The sequence below is a fragment of the Lissotriton vulgaris genome, chromosome 10 (genome assembly GCF_964263255.1).
Source record: "Lissotriton vulgaris chromosome 10, aLisVul1.2, whole genome shotgun sequence".
NCBI classification, from domain to species: Eukaryota; Metazoa; Chordata; class Amphibia; order Caudata; family Salamandridae; genus Lissotriton; species Lissotriton vulgaris.
The window spans coordinates 20,700,970-20,718,493 of NC_141698.1; the positions used below are offsets into that span (position 1 = coordinate 20,700,970).

Here is a 17,524-nt window from a genome sequence, read left to right on the forward strand (position 1 = left end):
TTCCTTCGGGAGCATGAAACGCAGTACTCTTGGGGGCACCCCTTCCGCTTGATTTTCCGGTGGAACGGGACATTGCACCAGCTCCGGTCCCTCCAGGATGTCTGCGCAGTATTGGGTATCACGGCATCGGATACAGACACCCCGGCGCCGCGCCGCAGACGAAGCACTCGAGATGGTTGGCAGCAGGCTGGGGAGAGGCGCTCCCCGCCACCGGAGCGGCCTGACTCGCCCACGATTCGGGCGGACATGTCGAGCGCCATCCTGGAGGCCTCCAGAGCAACAGCGAACAGTGAAGTGGCCTTGACGGCCTGAACTTACTCCGGGGGGAGTCTACATTAGCCTTTCATTATTGCAGGTGCGGGGGTTCTGGGGGTAGGGAGGGACGGGAAGGCGGGTGCAGGTGGTGGTGGCTGGACGTCCACTAGATCGACTTTCCACGGCCTTGTCCGATAAGGACCGGACTAGGACAATGACTTCTTTGAATGGCTTGAGAAGCGGGGGGTGGGAATGGGAATTGCAGGGGGGTGTTTCGAGTTTTGGGGTTTGCTGGGGGGCCGGGAGTTGGGGGCGGTATGGAGCCGGGTGTGTGAAGTTCCGGGGGAGGGGGGGTCCACTTAGTTGGGGGGGTTTGGGGTTTGGGGACTGTACTGTGCCGTAGGGAAGTTTGCTTTCGCTGTGTGCTGAGGTTTCTTGAGGTGACCTCTGTGTTTCGCCTGCTGGGCTTTGCCCACCTTCATGTGCGTTTCAGGGGTTCCCCTCCTTGATGGCTCTTAAAGTTGTTACTCTGAATGTGAAAGGGCTGAATAACCCGGTTAAAAGGCGGGCAGTACTGTCTCTGTTGGAGAACTCTCAGGCTGACATCTGCCTACTGCAGGAAACCCATCTGCTGGCCAAGGATTGTCCCAGAATGCGTACCCCCAAATTCCCAACGTAGCTTTTTTCCTCCAGCGCTTCTAAAACGGCAGGGGTGGCACTTCTGTTCTCTAGGGGGTTCAGGGGGGAGATCTTACAAAAGGTAGCGGAACAGAAAGGGAGACTTCTGGCATATAGGATTAAGGTGGGGGGCTTGGTGATGACTGTAGGCTCTATATACGGCCCCAATGACCATCAAGATCAATTTTTGCACAGGGCATTGGAAGACGTGGCGTCCACCTCTGATAGGCACATAGTGCTAGGGGGAGATTTGAATCTGGTCTTTGACGCGACTCTGGACAGGTCTGTGCAACGGCGCCACCAGTTGGGAGAGCTTTCGGGCTCGGTTCGTACCCGACTGGAGGAGCTGGACTTGCACGACATGTGGCGCCGCCTCCACCCTGCGACTCGCGCGTACTCCTATTTCTCTCACGCACACAAGTCCTACGCGCGACTGGATCATCTACTGGTGACTGGCCCGATGCTCGCACTGGCCTCGAATGCCGACATGGGGGTCCTCTCTCTTTCCGACCATGCGCCGGTGGAGGGTGACTTCAATGTACCCCCGGTGGCTCGCCCGAGAGGGGTCTGGCGTCTACGGGACACACTATTGCACAGGCGTTCGACGGTGCAACAGATTCGCGCGGCCATTGCGGACTTCCAGCGCGTAAACGATAACGACGACACCTCCCGCGCGACGCAATGGGCTGCCCTGAAGGCTGTGCTCCGGGGCGAATTTATCGCTATCTCCTCGGCGGAGAACAAGGATCGCCAGCTCAAAAGGGACGAGCTTACCCGGCAGGTGCGGGAGCCTGGAGCAGGTCCATCATAGAACGGGAGCCCCCAGAGTCTGGAGGCAACTGAAAGCCGCCAGGAAACTCTTGTCTGCTCTTGACATGGACCGGGCTGAGTACGCGATGCTTCGTCTGAAGCACAAGTATTACACCGGTGGCGACAGGTGTGGCCGGCTCTTGGCCAACAAGCTTAGGGTGCAACATCAACAGCACCGAGTGAAGGAGCTGGTTACCCCTACCGGAGGTTCAGTCACGGAGGACGAGCAGATTGTGGACGTTTTCCGTAGTTTTTATGCTGACCTCTACACTGGCGAGGCCCCCTCCGCCCGGGCGGAGGCGGACTATCTGGAATCGGTGCCGCTCCCGTCGTTGACGCCGGATCAGGCCCAGTATCTGGAGCGGGAGATCCGTATCGAGGAGGTGGTCACGGCGATCTCCCGGCTCAAACCGGGTAAGGCCCCGGGACCGGATGGCTTCATCCCTCTTCTTTTTTATAAGACCTTCTGTCAGGAGCTGGCGCCTCTGTTGACCCGCCTCTTCAATACATTCTCGGAGCCGGGTGCCATTCCCCCCCGAATTTCTCCAGGCCACGGTCTCCGTGATCCCGAAACCGGGCAAGGACCGGACTGCCTGTGGATCCTACCGCCCTATCTCGCTACTGAACGCGGACCTGAAAGTTTTCACTAGCATACTGGCGGCACGCTTGGCACTTCATCTCCCGGGCATGGTCGACTCGGATCAAGCCGGCTTCGTGCCAGGCAGGCAGACGGTGGACAACACGAAGAGGGTGACTCATATTCTTGAGCAGGCCTCCAGGATCCCCGGGGAAAGAATGCTCCTCTCCATAGACGCGGAGAAGGCTTTTGACAGAGTGCACTGGCCCTACCTAGAGAAGGTCCTGAGCAAGTTCGGGGTTGGCGAGAAGTTCCGGCACCTGATCTTCAACTGCTACCGGTTTCCGTCCGCGGTGGTACGAGTGAACGGGGGCAGCTCCCGACCCTTTCCTATAGAACGGGGTACGCGACAGGGATGTCCACTGTCCCCTTTGCTCTTTGCTCTTTATATGGAGCCGTTTGCTCAAAGGGTTCGACAGAACCCCGATATCATCGGGGTCAGGATGGGAGAGTTTCACCACGCGATTAGCCTCTACGCGGATTACGTCATTTTGACGCTCGATGACCCATGGAGGTTACTGCCGGCTTGTATCGCGGAATTGGACCTCTTTGCCGCGGTGGCGGGCTTCAAGGTGAACCTCGGGAAATCTGCTGCCCTCGATATCTCGCTTACTGGCGCCATCAGGGCTGATTTGCAGAGGCTTTTCCCTTTGAGCTGGTCCGGGGACCGGATTCCGTATCTGGGGATCCTTTTGGCACACTCCCTCCCCGCGATGGTCACGGCCAATTACGTGGCTTTGAGTACGAAAATCAGAGAGGAATTGGCTCGGTGGGATAAGGGCACGTTATCGCTGCTGGGTAGGGTGGCCGCAGTGAAGATGACCCTTCTACCTCAGGTACTATACCTGTTTAGGGCGCTCCCGCTACAGCCCCCCACAGGGTGGCTCGCGGAGACTCAATCGGCCATTGCACGTTTTGTGTGGCAGGGCCGTAGACCACGGATCAAAAGGAACATAGCTACGTTGGCGCCTGAATCTGGAGGGCTAGGGATACCAGACTTACGGAAATATTTCCAGGCCGCCCAACTGCGCTATCTGGTGGAGTGGAGCCGGTGGGAGTCAGATAAACACTGGCTGTTTCAGGACCAGGCGGTAGCAGGCAGAACGCTACAGGAGGTGCCTTTCTTGAGACGGGCTCATCGGGCCCCTAACCTTTACGCCTCTTTTGTGATGCGTGTCCCACTTCGGGTGTGGGACTCAGTGGCCACTAGGCATGAACTCACTACCTTCCCCTCTCCCTTCACGCCGCTGATTGGCAATCCGGACTTTGGCCCGGGAACGGAGCCTGGCGCCTACGACTGCTGGCGGGCGGCCCGCTGTTGCACTTTGTATCACCTGTATGGCCCGGAGGGTGTCATCCCCTTCCAGGACTTACGGCGGGATTATGGCCTCCCCGAGACGGAGCGCATGCGGCATATGCAGGCGCGCCACTGGGCGCTACAGTCTCAAGTGCGCGAGAAGGCGGACCGGGAGATCACGGTGTACGAGCGCTGGCTAGTCACTCGCACGTCGGACGCTAAGCTTATCTCCGATTTGTACAAGATGCTGCAGCCCCCCCCCCTTTCATATCCACAACCCGGGTCGGGAGCGCTGGGAACGGGAGCTCGGACGAGTGTTGAGTCATACAGAATGGGACCACATCTCCTACCGCTCACGCCACTCTGCCTATCACACGGGGCTCACGGAGACCTTCACCAAAATTTCGACCTATTGGTATCGCACTCCTGAGAAATTACATGAGATGGATAGGTCAGTACCAGGGACGTGCTGGCGTAACTGTGGCCAACATGGCACGCTTACTCATATCTTGTGGGACTGTCCCCTTTTGGCTTCTTACTGGGAGGAGGTCCTCAACGAGGTTGACAAATGTTTCGAGATAGAGCTGCCCCGGTTCCCTGCCTACGTCCTGTTGGGATTGCCGAATGGGTTGATGTACCCTCTCAGGTCTAAAAGGGGTAGACAGATTGCGATAGCTTTGGGGTCAGCGGTGCAAAACATACTCATACACTGGCGCTCCACCACGCTCCCCACCGTTGTCGGCTGGCTGCACAGATTATGGCATGTCCTTGGCATGGAAAAAATGTCCTTAGTGGCGGCGGGGGATGTAGATGCCTTTGAGGAGCTGTGGGCGCCTTTCCATAATCTGTTGTGTTCTGAATTCAGAGAGATCACCTGCCCTAGGTATCTCAGGCTGTTACGGCTGACACCGCCGCCGGACCCGCCTGTTTGATTGGTCGGAGCCGGCATCTGGTAGCGGAGCCAACCGGAGGGTTGCTACGAGGAGAGAGCAGATGGTCACTGGCACAGTACAGGGGGTGGGTTGGGGTGTGGGAGTTGGGGGGTTTGTTGGTTGGGTAGGATATGGAGCAGGATTGTTTCCCCGCCCTTTTTCCCTTTTTCCTTTTTCCCTTCCTCCCCCTTCCCTCTCCCCCCCCCCCCTTCTTTTTTTTTTCCCCCTTTTTTTTGTCTTTAACCACAGGCGCGCAAGCTGTGTTTCCATGCTGGATGGTGCCCATTGAGGCGACAGAATTGCTTTGATGTATCTAATGTACCGTACGCATTGATTGTGGGGCACCTGTGGTTTTCTTTTTCATGTCCTTGTTGTTTCCTTCCTTACCCTGCTTCAATAAAATACTTTAAACCTAAAAATGACATAAAAAACGCTCAAGCCAGCTTTTACGAAAATAAAATTAATGAAGCAGCATCTAAACCCAGGGAGATATATCATATCGCGAAAAGCCTGCTCAAACTACCCGTCAATTTACCAGACCCTCTGGTTGCTCAGACTCGCTGCAATGAACAGGCCGACTACTTCCACAACAAAATAGCCACTATCTACTCTCCTTCCCCCTACCACCTCACATCCAAACAGGGCAGAAGGACACCAGACCACCCCCCTATCACCCCTGGAAACCTTCCCACCACTGTAGTCTACCAGCCTGGAAACCATAATACTCCAGGTAAAATCTGGATCTCCCAGCGACCCAGCCCCAGCTCAGTCCTTTAGAACAATTACTCCAATCATCCTGCCTACCATCCTAAATCTGATCAACAACTCTCTATCTTCTGGTTTTGTACCCCCGAAGTGGAAACAGGCAACAGTCAGGGCTCTCCTGAAAAAAGCCAACCTAGGTCAGAAGAACCCAGGGAACTACCGTCCGATCTCCCTGTTGCCATGGACAAGCAAAATTGCGGAAAAACCCCTAAATCAATCTCACAGAATTCCTGGAAGTAAATAACTTACTGGACACATCACAGACTTGGTTCCGTCCCATGCACGGAACAGAAACCGCGCTACTAGCTGTAATGGAAGGAGCTAGAACGATTGTGGATCAGGGCGGCACTGCGGCCATCATCTTATTGGACCTCAGCGCTGCCTTCGACACGGTGAATCATGATATCTTGCTACACAGAATTTTCAGAGCTAGGAATAACCTCTAAAGCAGCGACCAGGTTACAATCATTCCTATCAGAGCGCTCATTCCGAGTCTGTGAGGGCAATATCACCTCGCCCAGTAAACCACTCAGTTGTGGGGTCCCTCAGGGTTCGTCCCTAAGCCCCACACTGGTTAACAAATACATGCGCCCTCTCGCTGAAATAGTTCGCCCTTTCGGCGTTCAAGTCGTGTCCTACGCAACTGGTGGTAAACCTGAATCATCCCTCCTCTCATCCAAGTGATTTAAGAGGTTGTATGGAAGCAGTATGTACCTGGATGAGCCAGTCCTACCTGAAGCTGAACGGAGACAAGACTGAGCTAATGGTACTGGGCAATTCCCCACAGAAATCCATTGACTCCTTGTGGCCACCAGCACTAGGCCCGGCACCCCCAGCCAAGAACACCATCAAGAGCCTAGGAATTTGGTTAGACAATACACTGACTTTCAGCTACCAGGCAACCAAATTATCTGCCACCTGCAAGGACATTATAAGACTAATCCGAAAAATCCTGCCACTCCTCCCTTTCAAGGCCAGACAGATCATGGTCCAGGGCCTAATCCTCTCCCGGCTGGACTTCGGGAATGCTCTCTATCTAGGAGCCCCCGAATCAATCCTAAAAACACTCCAGGTGATCCAAAATTGCGCTGCTCGTACTCTCCTGCGCATTCCCCGCCGCCAATCTGTGAAATCTGAACTAAAAGTCCCTCACTGGCTGCCAGTGAGGGAAAGAATCAATTTTATAAGCATGTGTATTGCCCACCGTGCCTACTGGAGGCAAGGAGCAAATCTGAATCACTCCTTGATCACCCCCTACCATCCCAACAGACAGCTTAGGTCGGCCCATACCTTTCAAGTCATCAATCCCAGGTTCAAAAGAGAAAGGAGTGGAGGCAAAATGTTTTCAGTCAACGCGGCAAAGTTCTGGAACTCCCTCCCAATCTCTATCCGCTCAGAACCCAACATTCTGCATTTCCGGAAAAACCTTAAAACCTTTCTCTTCAGCAGATAATTCGACCCGGCCTCTCGCACCTGTATTTCATTAAAGCGCTAGGACGCCTGCGGGTAGCTATCGCGCTATACAAAAACCAAATCCAATCCAAATCCAATGACAGTGTCTACTGCACTATCGACTATAGTTGCTATTTTATAACTGATACCATTGACTATGCCACCTTCATCAAAGAAAACGGTAAAGCTTTCCCCATCAACGATACCAAACAAAAAAACAGTAGTCCCAAAAGCTACATAAGAAACCTTAAATTCTCCTAATAACTGACATAGGCACAACACCAACTTTGCTTCAAGTACAGAACCTGGACCGCTCCCAAAACAGATATCTTCTAGCAAGATGTCCTCAAATCCTGCACAGCGCCTGTTTGGTTCTGAAGAAGCAGAAGAGGAAGATATATTTGGGTCATAGTATAGCCCCACTTAATGCATAGTACTAGGACCATATGTTTGGGTCATAGTATAGCCCCACTTAATGCATAGTACTAGGACCAGATGGTAACTGTTATGAAAGTGGTAATTGCCAGTAAATCTGCAAAACACAATCCGATTCCCAACATCAGGATGCATTACCAAACTTTTCAGGAACATCATAAGCAATGGTATTTTTTTGTGAGCAGTACCCCAGCGCACTAGTAGGTGGCATCGTTCGACTCCATGTGGCGTTGCCTGCGCCAGTATTGACATGTGCGGTGCCTATATAGGCGCCACCCCAGCGTGTTGACATCAGTTCTTTTCTTTCCAGGCGCAGATATGGAGAGAGCTACCCCTAGTCACTTTTTGACTAACCTTTTTATTATCACTTTTGTCGAACTCTTTTGAGAAGATTTTCTCCTGGTTTGTAGGGATGTTATCTCAGAAAGCTTGCTTCAAGCTCTGCACCTCCTGTCACCGATTGATGTCAGTGACTGATTCACACCTTGTTTGCCTCTGGTGCCTCGGTGTGACCACGACGTGAAAATCTTTTGCGATTATCACGCAGGCCTTGAGAGAGCGGTCCCTGAAGCTCCTGGCGGCTAGATGTGGGACGTATATGACGTTCTTGATCCCGATTGAAAGGAAGGTCCCGGGATCTGTTGCGGAGCCTGACATTTTCATTGTACTCAGTTTTGGGGTCACTTTGGTAAGTCCCACCGCAAGAAGAAGAGCAAGAAGTCGAAGAGGTCTTCCACTTCACCTCATCCATCGGCCAATGAGACGAAAGAGCTTCACCATTGGATGCCTGGCTCTGTGGTTGCGCCAGCGCCTGGGTCGGCTCTGTGTTTTCCTGAGTTTCTGGAAGCCGAAGAGACCCCGGCTCAACTCAGAGTTTTATGAGGCATGGGCCTCATATTTGAGTGGTCTTGAAGTTGCAGTTCAAATGTTTTTGACCTGTCTCCTAGGGCACTAGATGGTTGGCTGTGTATCCTGCCAATTTTTTTTAATTCAAACAAATCATTTCTCTCTTGTTGAAGTTTCAACAGAACTTTATTTCATTATTTTTCCCCAGTGTTTCATCTCACATTGGTTCTATTGCTCTTATCCATGTCTTTGAGCATTTCAATCAATGACATTATTCTTTATTTCTTATCCATTTCCCTTTTTCATTCCCAATGCATTTCGGCATTAATATGCCAATAGGTAAATAAACAAAAGAAGAGTGTCCGTCTGCGTGGCGTTAAAGAGGTGAGTATAGCACGTGAAGTATGAGGCCAATATGCCTTCATCTGGGGAAAATCTGTAAAGTAAATGACATGTATTCAAATGTTGTGCTTGATTTGCCTCCATCCGCCCGTTCTGCGTGCCTAGCGCTGATCCTAACGGTCTATTAGCCTCTCCTATGTCTATGTTTAATGTAAACTGATGAATTTTCCTGCCCGTCTAAACCTTTTAGATTGTGCGCCGGGTTCACCTGGTTTCTGCTTTCTCTGAGTAACTAATGTTACTCGCAGTTGCTAAAAGCGCATTAAAAATGATTACTCCAATATGTCCTTTGGGCACGCTAAAATAATAATCCAGTTGTAAATTTCGTGTGCTTATTCGTCTTACCGTATGGTCTGCTCTCGTCTCTCTTAGTTCGCGCGGTCTGCTTTCGTCTGTCTGTGTTCGCGCGCTATGCTGGGATGACGGTACGTGCTTGCTGGCGCTGTGAATTCATTGCAGGTGTGAGCCCTACTTCCATATATTTTAGTGTGTGCAATAAAGTTAACAAAAATCACGGGGCTGGAGTTCAAGTCTGCCTTGTTGCGTTGGATGTTTCTCCCATAATATATACTTACTGACTGTCTAAATGTGTACGCTCTCGTTGCTGTAATATGTTGTAAAAAAACGTTCGTGTATGAACTAATCACTATGTAAATTCGTGGTGATGTGGTTAGGTCTCCCATCCAGAACCTGGCCGGGGAAGTTGTGGTCTTATAGATAATGTGTGTGTGAGCTCTTTGTCAGATCAGTGTGCAGAATAATGTAGCCTACAATTTTCCTTGGACAGTTGATTATCACAGATATCTAAGTGATGCTCATAAATAACATACAGGTTATAAGTAACAAGAAAATTCAACTCTATCATTAAGTCCTTTCGGTTTCATAGTGTTCAAATAATATATCCAGTAATTTTCTCTTTTCAACAGCATTTTCTTATTGTCTATGCCTTCCTTTTTTTCCACTGTTTCGATGATACATGCCCTTAATTGGTTTATTTGGTGTTGAGCTTCTACAAAATGGGTAGCTATAGTGGATTTCATCATCTTAGTTCTTATATTGCTTTTGTGTTCATTCAATCGGATCTTTAATTTCCTCTCTGTTTGGCCTATATAGGCCTTTCCACATGGACATTTTAACATTTAGATAATGTTTGACGTGTCACATGTTGCATTCACTTTCAATGATTTATTGTTTCCTTTTGTGGGGTGTGTTATGGTTTTCCCCCTCATGATATTGTTGCAATTACTGCAGTTGTGACAAGGTAGCGTACCGGTAAATTGATTCTGTGTTGATACTTGTTTTGGTTTCTTTAACATTTCTCCAATGTTTTTTGTCCTTGTGTGGGCAAATAAAGGTTCTTTGACGAATGATTGTTTGAAATCTGGTTCTGCTTGTAGTAATACCCAATGTTTTTTGATGATTTTCTTAAAGTGTATGCTCATATTAGAAAATTTACTGACGCTGGTTATACGGTTTTCTGCTATCTTCAGTTTTGTCATAAGAAGTTCTTCTCTGGTCTTTTTTTGTGCTCTACTGTATGCTTGTTGCAAGGTTTTTTCTGGGTATCCTCTTTGTTTAAACCGAGATGTCATTGACTGAGTTTGCGTTACTTGTTGTTCGGGTTCCGAGACCACTCATTTTACCCTGAGTAGTTGGGAGTACGGAAGATGTTCTTTTAGTGGCTGAGGATGGTGGCTCTCATACCTCAAGATGTTATTCCTATCTGTAGGTTTCCTGAACATATTCGTTATGAATCCTGTGGGTTTTTTGTGATCTCTACATCTAAAAAATGGATAGTGTCTTCCTGAATTTCCCACGTAAGTTGTATTCTGTCATCTACTTGATTCAACTGGGATATTTGACCGTGTAATGTTTCTTTAGTTCCTTTCCAGATTACGAAAATGTCGTCTATGAAACGTACATATAGTGCAATGTTAGTATTCCAAGCTTCATTTTGATATACGTTGGTTTCCTCAAATACACTCATGTAAATATTAGCATAGGCCGGTGCGGCACAATTTCCCATTGAGGTCCCACTCTTTTGTAAATACCATTTATTGTTGTATGTGAAATAACTGTGCATTAGAGTGAACTCTAATAATTCCATTAGGAATATTTGCATGTCTTGGTCGTATTCACTAGATAATAGTACCTTTTCTACTGCTTCCATTCCCTGTTTGTGAGGAATGGATGTGTACAACGCCTTCACGTCTATGGTTGCCATGATAATGTTCTGGCCAGTGTCTACTCGTACGGCGGATAGTTTATTGAGAAAATCATATTTGAGTGGCCCATTCCTGACAACCCACCTTTGGGCCCCACAGGTTCGGGAGGGGACCCTACTGGTTCCACTCCCGCGGCTCCAGCACCAGTCGGGCCCCTTGGATCCATGGATGGATCCAGAACGGTGCCGGTCATACCACCTCGGCCTTCCCTAGCACTGGTGCCAATGTCGACGCTACCAGCATTGCCGGTGCCCTCTGATGGTGCCTCCTCCATTATAATCTCTGACACGGAGTCAGAGGGGCGTCACTTAGTGCCGACTCCGGCTCTGACTGGAACCATGCCTTCCAGGCTGAAGCCTAAGCCCTAGTCCTATGTGCTAAGACTCGGGGAGGATTGGGAGGGGTCTTGGACCCTGAGGAATACCAGCCTTTAGACCCACAGATGGGCTGGTGTGAGGACTTGGCAGAGGCGAGTGAACTGGACACTTCTCCAGATACTGGCATGCTTTCTCCCTCTACCATTACTATGGAGGAGGGAGCACCCTTTGCAATGGTGGTGAGAGGGGCAGCCAAGGTTCTGGACCTTAGCCTGCCCTCAGTGGCAGTCAAGATGAACATATTGACGGAGTTGCTTCAACTTAGAGTGCCCCCCTCAGAACCACTTCTCCCATTCAGTTCAGTCCTCACAGACTTCTAGCTTTGGACCTGGTCGAAGCCCAGCACAGGGGCTCCTATTAACAGGATAATTAGCCACCGACCCACCCCAGGGTACCCCAATCTCCTCACACAACACCCTATCCCGGAAAGATTGGTGGTCCAAGACTCTACTTGTTATTTTAATCCTGGTGCATTCCATACCGCCCCACCAGATAGGGAATCCAAGAGGCTGGATATCTTAGGGAATAAGAGGCTTTCTTCCAACATCCTGGCACTGCGGTCCATGAATACTGTGTGCCTTCTGGGTCGTTACTCCCATGCTCTATGGGATTCTGTTGCACAGGTGCTGTCAACGGTCCCAGAGAAGGCCCAGGTCATACTCTCCCAGGCAGTTGCCGACTTGAGAGATGCATTGCAGCTAAGTTCACAATCCAATGTGGATTGGATATCACTGGCTTGCTGGTTGGTATCGTTGATGGGGATAGCTTTACCGTTTTCTTTGATGAAGGTGACTTTGTCCTTGCGGCGCCACACCTGGATGAGAACCACTGGCTTTTCTGGGGATGTCCAAGCATCTCTCATAAATCTGCCCTTTGATAAATCCCATCTCTTCGGAGACAGAGCAGATTCAGCGCTGGAGGAGCGTTTTAATGACAGCAGGGCTATGGCCAGGTCAGGATACGCCATCTCCTGTCCCACTGGAGGTCTAAAACATCAGACCAAGGGTTATCCAAATTGTCCGGAGGGGATACTCACTCCCCTTAGTGATTACCCTTCCACCATGCCACTTGCTTGCGACAGGTTGACAGAGGACCATCTCTCCTTGCTCTGCCAGGAAGTGACGGCTCTCTTGGCCAAGTGAGCCATTGAAAGGGTCCAGACGCCAGAAGTAGGCTGTGGTTCCTATTTCTGCTATTTCCTGGTGTCCAAGAAGGATGGAGGCCTTCGTCTTATCCTAGACCTGTGCCGTCTCAATTTCCTCCTCATGACGGAGAAGTTCAAATGTTCATGCTCACTCAAGTCTTGTATACCCTGGACCTGGGAGACTGTACAGTGACATTGGACTTGCAGAACATATATTTCTGCATTCCCGTCCTGCCTACCCACAGGCATCACTGCGGTTCATGGTCTGCCATGAGCACTTTCAATTCGCTGTTCTCTCTTTTGGCCTTACCAGCACCCCTCAGGTGTTCAATAAAGTGATGGCTGTGGTTGCAGCTCATCTGCAGAGATCAGCGGTGCCAGTCTCACCCTATCTTGACGACTAGCTGTGTTAGGCTGGCTCGCCCCCGGCTGTTTTCTCCCAACTCCAGACTACGGCAGACCTGCATTCGCTGGAGTTCCCTATCAATGTGCCAAAGTCACACATGGATCGCTGTTAGACACTCCCTCTCACCTAAGCTGTTCTGGAAATTGTGCAGTTTTGGGCCTATTCCCCCGAACGGCCAGTCCAGGATATTCAGGCCATGATACTGATGTTTCAGCCTCTATCCTGGATTTCTGTAAGACTGACTCTAAGGCTGTTGGGCCTCATGGCCTCCTGCATCCTGCTTGTGGCACATGCCCACTGTCATATGCAGGCTTTGCAGTGGGACCTGAAGTTACAGGTGGTCCCCTTGGGGGGGGGGCTCTCCCATTCATTTACTATGTAGCCCCAGAGGGGTAGTGGTCTGTGGGGCCAGCCGGCAGCCCCTCGCCGCTCACCCCGCTTCTTAATATAATTAGCCCAGAGGAGGGGGTGGTCCTCAGGGCATTTTTGAATATTCCCAGCATGCTCCTGGAACCTGACCCACCTGGGGTTACAGTTAAAACGGCAGACCACAGCGATCTTCACAAATATTTTGTGAAAATCACCATGAATTTTGAAAAAAAGCTGTGGTGGGGTTCCAGGGTAACCCCAAGGCTTGGGGTTCAGGGTAATATTACCCTGCCCTCTTTAAACAAACAAAAAAAATGTTACCCTGTTTTTTGTGGGACTCAGCTGAAGCTGAGTTCAAGGTGGCTGCCAACACTTCCTGGTTGAAGTGCTGGCAGCCAATCAAAGCTCTGCATTTCCCTGCACGAGCTCGTTATTATTCGCGAATTAGCCGCTGCTACAGATATCCTTATTTGGTTTTCCTGACATTTCTCAACAACTACTGAGTGGATTTACACCAAATAATAAAAAACACAATCTACATACCAAAAGCTTGCTTGCATTTGGTATAATCCCGTCCAGTGTCTAAAGCTCCTATGGGAATTAACATGGGAAACATGCTTTTTTTGACACCCTACACCCCCCCACCACTCCCCCTTTTCTCGGGCCCGCTTGATGAATCATCCGGAAACTTTCCATGCCTAACTAGAATGACCGGTGCACTTTTTGGGGGGAAATTTCGTGAAGATTTGACAAAGGGCTCCAATGATATTGGCAAGTAAAAAAACGATATTTCCATAAAAGCATTGAACTAGCTATAACTATCGTAGGTTATATATATATTTATATATATTCTTACTTTCGTGTTACATTTAGCATTTTCCATTTTATCAAATGATTTCTCAACTACTCATATGCTCCAATTGATATTCCATCCTTTAACCCGGTATCCATTTTCTGTTTCCATGTGCAGCCGTCCAGTTTCCTGCGTCACCTCTTACGGACAGGCCTTGTTGCAGCCCTGGGAATCATCGTCTTCTGGTGGGGAACTAAGCAGCTGGGCTGAACAGCCAACTTCCACTCTCCATATGTCTGTGCCTCCATTTTTACCACTATTCCTCCAGCTCTCACCAAAGCAAGACTGGGACCTTCGTGACAGAGACATCAAATGACTTGCTGTGGCCCCCTCCCAGCGTCCCCAACCACAACGCATTCTGAAGGAACTCTTGATACTGACAGCTTAGCTTTTTGTTCTTCAAATCAGACTGTGTCCTCTGTGTGACAAGAGGAGCTGGGGATGGACTAATATTGCAAACCCTTTTTATGGTGAACATTTCTATTCAACTAAAACACCACTCTTGTGACTGACATTCTTGATGTGGTAATCTGACATGATTCATTGTACAAGGAGGCTAACATTGCTGCTGTTGAAACTAGGCCGTCAGGGCTTTCCAAGGCACCGGTACTCCTAGAGAGAGCAGGCTGGTGACCCCTGCACCCCGAGCATGCAAGTAGACTCCACCAAGTTGATTGCATGTTAGGTTTTCAGGCAAGTCTTGTTTTGAACATATTCTCTTATTGTTTGGTAACAGATTAGCGATTAGAGATCCCTCATAATGATCTAGGCTAGGAAATTCCCTGGAGGTGGGTTGATGCATCTCACAGCGTAGACAGTTTCAGGTACCAGCAGTTCTGATGCCAGCCCATCCCCATCAATCACTGTGGTATCAAATGCCCCACAGAGAGGTACTGAGAAGAAGGCCGCCAACTGCTGCCTGTTGGCGAGTAGACCATTACAAGGGATCTGGTACCAAGAAACATGGAAATGGGAAAGCTATGGGTCTTCTTAACCAACAAATCATGTGGAGGCTTAACCTTTAAACCCCAGCCTAAACACTTAAGTTTTAAAATGCCTTGAAGAACACTTAAGTTTTAAAATGCCTTGAAGTGAAGCAACATGCCCTGTGATAAGGTACTTATCAGAGACCAGCATTCGAGACTTTTTCGAGGGAGCCTTCATAGATTCAAAGGGAAAGCCTTTTAAAGTAGGTAATTGATTTCATATCAACGTGGTCCTTTCCTGTACCCAACCAGGACTCTAAGATGTATTTAGCCGTGTAGCAAGCACTTTAGGTCAGAGCCCTCTTACTTCCTGTGATGGAGTGACCTATGACCTCAGTGGTTACTCAGTCTCCAGTGAGTCACAGGCCGCTCATCATGACTGGAAGTAAAGTTGCTAGGCTGGGTTGTGACTAGTCATTTCAGTGTGCTTTTAAAATATTGCTAGGGCCACTAAGGAAATGAGGAACAGCCTAGCTCTTGTTAGGTTGCTAGAAAAGCGACCTAATGTATGTTTTAAAAATGATTTGAATTATTTTATCAGCATGGCCACTAAACCCATGTAGTGTGGGTAATAGATTAAAAAAACATATAAAAAGAGGACTGTCACAGTTGACCTAGTATAATGTGCTCCACTGCCTCTGGATAACTAAAGCAACGTGGGTATTTTGTGGCCGAAGAAAAGTTTGTCGCAGACCTCCTTCTTGTGAAATGACAGTGATTTCCAGTGGCTTCGGCAGTGATGAGATCAGCACACGACGACAACTAGTTTGGCTTCAGTGGCTTGATGCAGTGGCCTCTCATTGTAATGCCCATATTTTCTCTCTGCCCATGTGGATGTAATGGTCTATCACTGAGGCTTCTTATTGTAATGCCCATCTTTTCTCGCTGCCCGTGTGGATGTAATGGTCGATCACTGGAAGCCGTTATTTGTTGTTTGCCTTTTTACTTTTATCTCGAAAGAGAGAAATCATCATGACAATGAAATGTTTCCATTTCATATCTTGTTTATTTGTTTGCAGTTGATTTATTTGTTGAGGAAAAGAGTGTTTCCATCTCATGCTGGGATGTAAAAAGGACTAAAAATTGAATCAGCCATCTTGGAGTGTCCCCGCGCCTAGATAGGGCGGTCATGTCATTTAATCGTAGATGAATCAGTTTAGCAGCGACCAATGGCGTCAAGTCTGTATCTAATGTTTAAAGTGTTAATGCCCTGGCTTGCTCCTGCCCACCCGTTACCTTCTTTGGTCCTGAGTGTGCATGGTCACTTGTGGTTCTGCAGCGACAATCAAACATTTATTACAATCTACACAGAAAGCTGTCCAAACAGTGCCAACACCCAAATTCTGTTCAACCAAATTTACGTGAACCTGGCCTGAAAGCCGGGACTAGGAACAAGGTGTGTTGGAAACCTCTAGTAAATTACTACATTCTGGATTCTCCTGCACTGGATCGTTCATAGTTTATCATGAGTTAATTATTCCTGTCATCCCTTTGGGATTCCAAGGTGATAAATTGTGAACAATCTTATAAAATGCCACCTTGTTCAGTCTACTCACCTTATTCTGTGACCTAAACTCTGGCCGATGAGGTCTAGAGCCTTTGAACTGTAATCTCCCCAGAGGCTTCCATTGTTCGCATTTTCTATCTCGCGTCCGTTCACAGAAACCTATTCTTGATTACAACAGTATTTCTTACGACTTTTCTTGAGAGTAATCTCTTTCTCGCCCCCAGTTACTCCATATAGAAAACTTTCTTTCACTATTTCTGGGAGGCTTATCCCACAAGACATTGGATTTTATCAATATGGCAGAGACTCCTATAAATATCAGAGAAATCCCTTCTTTTTTAAAACTTTTTTTTATTGCAACACTGCACAGATATTGCATTACATGTTCTCCATACAGTTTACAATGTCTCATTGGCAGGCTTATTGTTAACATGATACATCACAGCAATCTACTTGGGCGCCCGTATGCTCTGCTCAATCAATAGTTTCATTGTTGGGAGCATAACAGCTATTCGGTATTTGAAGCCTTTCCCGCCCAATAGAGATGTGTGCAGCAAGATTTATTATACCTTATAATAAGAAAATGAAATGAAAATAACAGAAGACACCCTGGCAGCCACCAGTGGCGGGACTGCTTCCCATAGGAAATGTATATAAGATACCTATAGCTGGGCTGTTGGACGACCAACATTATTTGTCTGAGGAAGCAGGGTGTAATCTCTACTACCCTCTTGTGAAAAGAAATCTCTTTATACTCTGTGTCGCCTGCAGGAATAAGAACATGTTTGCAGGTAACCTTCACATTTAGTGCATTTAATGTTTCCCCATCACATTCCTCATAACTGTGACATTTGTAAGATCTTCTCCGTAACAACTTTAAGAGATAGTGAAGATTATTTTTGATGGATATGTTTGCCTGCAGGATCCTCACCAGTAAAACAATCTCAGGTATCAGACTGGATCCGTAAACTTCAAAGCTCTCACTTTGCTGGATGCAGGCAGCTGCTTTTTATCGACACCGGAAGTCTGGTGCCTTCATTGTAGCCATGTAGCGTTCCCCCCAACACAAATTCAAATAGTACAGTAGAATATCTCCCCCTAAAAAATCTAGGGTTACACCCTGTACAGATTGCAAGGGACAGAAATCC

At 48.6% G+C, this 17,524-nt stretch overlaps 1 protein-coding gene across 4 annotated transcripts in view; it reads left to right on the forward strand.

Annotated features, from left to right (window-relative positions):
* LOC147684358 (uncharacterized) overlaps nt 1-15,873 on the forward strand; it is a 715,098-nt gene extending 699,225 nt beyond the window's left edge. For all 4 annotated transcript variants that reach the window (XM_086940263.1, XM_086940262.1, XM_086940260.1 and 1 more), the window contains exon 7: nt 14,001-15,873. In XM_086940263.1, coding sequence (XP_086796389.1) covers nt 14,001-14,093 — 93 coding nt within the window. In that variant the 3' untranslated portion in view covers nt 14,094-15,873. The remainder of the gene's footprint in view (nt 1-14,000) is intronic.
* The last annotated feature ends 1,651 nt before the right edge of the window (nt 15,874-17,524 follow it).